We start from the raw sequence: 3,095 nt of genomic DNA on the forward strand, positions 1-3,095 counted from the left end.
ATCATCTTAGCTACTTAACTGACACTTTGCTCAGGAAGTAATAGCACCAAATATTGCTGATTTCTAGGGAAGTATGTACTGCCTGTAAGGAATTTCCTGAGCTAAAATAGTCATACAGTTTATATACGTTGGGTTTTTACTTTTTAAAACAAATCTTGGCCAGAAGAAGTGGTACACATCTATAGTCCCATCTACTGGGGAGGCAGACACAGGAGGATCGCTTCAGCCCAGGAGTTCAAGGACAGCCTGGACAGCATAGCAACATCACGCTTAACAAAAAATGAGGAAGAAAAAAGTAATACTTGGGAATAATAGGCTACCATATAGTCCAGGCACTATCCTGTGTATTTTATATACTTTGTCACATTTAGTCCTTCCATCAATGCTTTGAGGTAGGTATGATTCCCATCCACATAAGCAGTGAAGAAAAATGCTTGAGTTTAACCCTTTGTCAAGAGTTTCTTCTGTGAATCATAGAGCTGGGCAGTGGGCCAGGACTGCCAAGCTCTGGTGTCAATGCAACATTGATATGATATTCAAAATGAGTTTTAATTTTTATGTCAAGCCATTTATATTTTCCAAAATTAATAAATATTATTAAAATATAGTTAACTCCTCCCATGAATGAGAAGAGTACTTTCAGTGTAAATGCTTTCCAGCAATTATAAGGGCCTACTACTTGTTCCAGAAGAAAATTCCATGTACAGAAGTTTTAAAGTCTTTCTGGTTAAAGAGAGAACCAAAATTTAAATTATTTTTCTTGTTTTAGTTTTCTGAATATGCTGCCAAAGGATCCATGCCAGAAACAAGCCTGTGAAATACAGAAATGTTTACAAGGTAGTATGTAAAATGTTTTTAAATATTTTTTGACTGTGGGAACTATAAGAGACCACTTATTCTCTTATCAGCAACTTATTGCTGACTGAGGTAAAAATAGAATTGCAGATTTTTTTGGTGTTGCTGTTTGGGCTTGTACTGGGGCTTGAACTCAGGACATCTCACTCTTGCTTGTTTTTTTTTTCACTCAAGGCCAAAAATGTACCAGTTGAGCCTCTATTACCTGCTTTTTGCTGGTTAATTAGTGAAGTTTCAGGCTTCTTTCCCTGTGTATGTATTTATAACCCGTTCAAAATCTAAAAGCCATTTTTACCTCCAGTGTAAAAATGGGGGGTCTAAATTTGACCCTCAAGTGGTTTGCCATTAGCTGATGGACATGATAGGAAAAGTCCAACCATCAGCTTAAACTGTAGATAAATAATGGGGCTATGTGTCTTTTTTTTTCTCATTACGAAAATCACAAAGGGCATGCTGGAAAAGGGCATGCTACCTTAAAGGAAAAGGGAAATCTATTTTAACATAGCTTCCAACTACTTTGTAAGTCATACTTTTCTTGCCAACTGGCCTCCTGAGAAAGAGTTCAGTGGACTTGAGTGTATCTCCTCTCTTCCAGTTACATAACTACTGGAAGTCAAAAGGGGTGAGAAAGGCTTTATCTAAACCTCCTTGAGTCTTCTTAGTCCTGTGAGATCATGACTAGAATGTGCCTATTTTTCCAGCCAACAACTACAATGAATTGAAGTGTCAGACTGTCATCCAAGAACTACGTAAGTGTTGTGCTCGATACCCGAAGGGAAGATCTCTGGTCTGTTCAGGATTTGAGAAAGAAGAAGAAAACTTGACACTGAAGTCTGGATCGAAGTAAAGTTCTGCTGGAAAAGAAATGCTGCTCTGTTTCCACCAAGCACATTTTATTTAAACTTCCGACTTTCTTCAGGCCAAGTAGCAGCGAATATCAAATGAAAAGGCCAACTACGAGTATGCCACCTATGCAGGGGCAGAAATATAAATATGTTAAAAGACATGTAGAATGTAATAAAACTGAGCTGCTAAAATAAAACTGTTCAAATTTTTTTTTTTGCCAGTCCTGGGGCTTGAACTTAGGGCCTGGGCACTGTCCCTGAGATGCGTTTCCTCAAGGCTAACACTACCACTTGAGCTACAGGACCTCTTCCTGCCTCTTCTATTTATACGGTACTGAGGAATTGAACCTCTACCACTAAGCCACATTCCCAGCCCAAGAGAATTTTTTTTGTCAGTTGTGGGGTTTGAACTCTGGGCTTAGGCATTGTCCCTGAGTTCTTCAGCTCAAGGCCAGTGCTCTACCACTTGAGCCACAGCGCCACTTCTGGTTTTCTGATGTTTAATTGGAGATAAGGGTCTCACGGACTTTCCTGCCTGGGCTGGCTTTAAACCACGATTCCAGCCTCCTCAATAAGATTACAGGCGTGGGCCACCATCATCCAGACAAAGAGAAATTTTTTATATGACTAAATGTATTTTAAGACTCTTAGACACAGATATAATCTGCCTTTAATACTTGAGTTCAGACCAGTGCCAGTCACATGAGGCATGGCAGATGAAAGGACTCCTGCATCTTTCACCATCATAATCATGATGCCCCACAGATTCCATGGTAAATTAACTCTTAAGCTTCCTTTAAGCTAACTGTATAGCACTAATGCAAAATGTCATTACAGATGCCAGGGGGAACATTTCTTTCTGCTTTTGCTTATTTGTTCAGTCAATGGTAGCAAAGTCATATTACATGACGCTTAGTGGTCAGTGATCCCTAGTTTATTTTTTGCCAGTCCAGAAGCTGGGTGGTGCCCTGAGCTTTTGTGCTTAAGATTGGGGCCCTACTGCTCAAGCCACAGCTCCACTTCTGGCCTTTTGTGGTTAATTGGAGATGAGTGTCATGGACTTTCCTGCCCCGACTGGCTTTGAACCATGATCCAGATCTCAGCCTCCTGAGTAGCTAGGATTACAGGCGTGAGCCAGTGGCACCCAGCTCCCTAATAATTTTGAGGAACTGAAGAAAAAATATACTTGGAAGTCAGGTAAGTAGCAACAGAATTAATGTATTATGTGGTTTATCCTTTCGCTGTGGTTGTTTGTATGAATATAGGCAAATTTATTTCTGTGCAGAAGGGTGAGCCATTAGTCTTGATATCTTTATAATCAAAACCAGTTGAAGTAGAGAACAATGACATTAAACAAGTCTGCTGAAGAAAGAATGTTGGCAGTTGGCAACTACT

The 3,095-nt window shown here is 39.8% G+C and overlaps 1 protein-coding gene across 1 annotated transcript; it reads left to right on the forward strand.

Annotated features, from left to right (window-relative positions):
- The first annotated feature begins 775 nt into the window (after positions 1-775).
- Positions 776-1,897, forward strand: Cmc4 (C-X9-C motif containing 4). The gene is made up of 2 exons (XM_070039440.1): positions 776-837; positions 1,557-1,897. Exons 1-2 carry the CDS (start codon positions 780-782, stop codon positions 1,700-1,702), a joined length of 204 nt encoding a protein of 67 aa, XP_069895541.1. The 5' UTR covers positions 776-779; the 3' UTR covers positions 1,703-1,897.
- Positions 1,898-3,095: the final 1,198 nt, after the last annotated feature.

The sequence above is a fragment of the Dipodomys merriami genome, unplaced genomic scaffold (genome assembly GCF_024711535.1).
Source record: "Dipodomys merriami isolate MVZ:Mamm:240054 unplaced genomic scaffold, mDipMer1.0.p SCAF_3, whole genome shotgun sequence".
NCBI classification, from domain to species: domain Eukaryota; kingdom Metazoa; phylum Chordata; class Mammalia; order Rodentia; family Heteromyidae; genus Dipodomys; species Dipodomys merriami.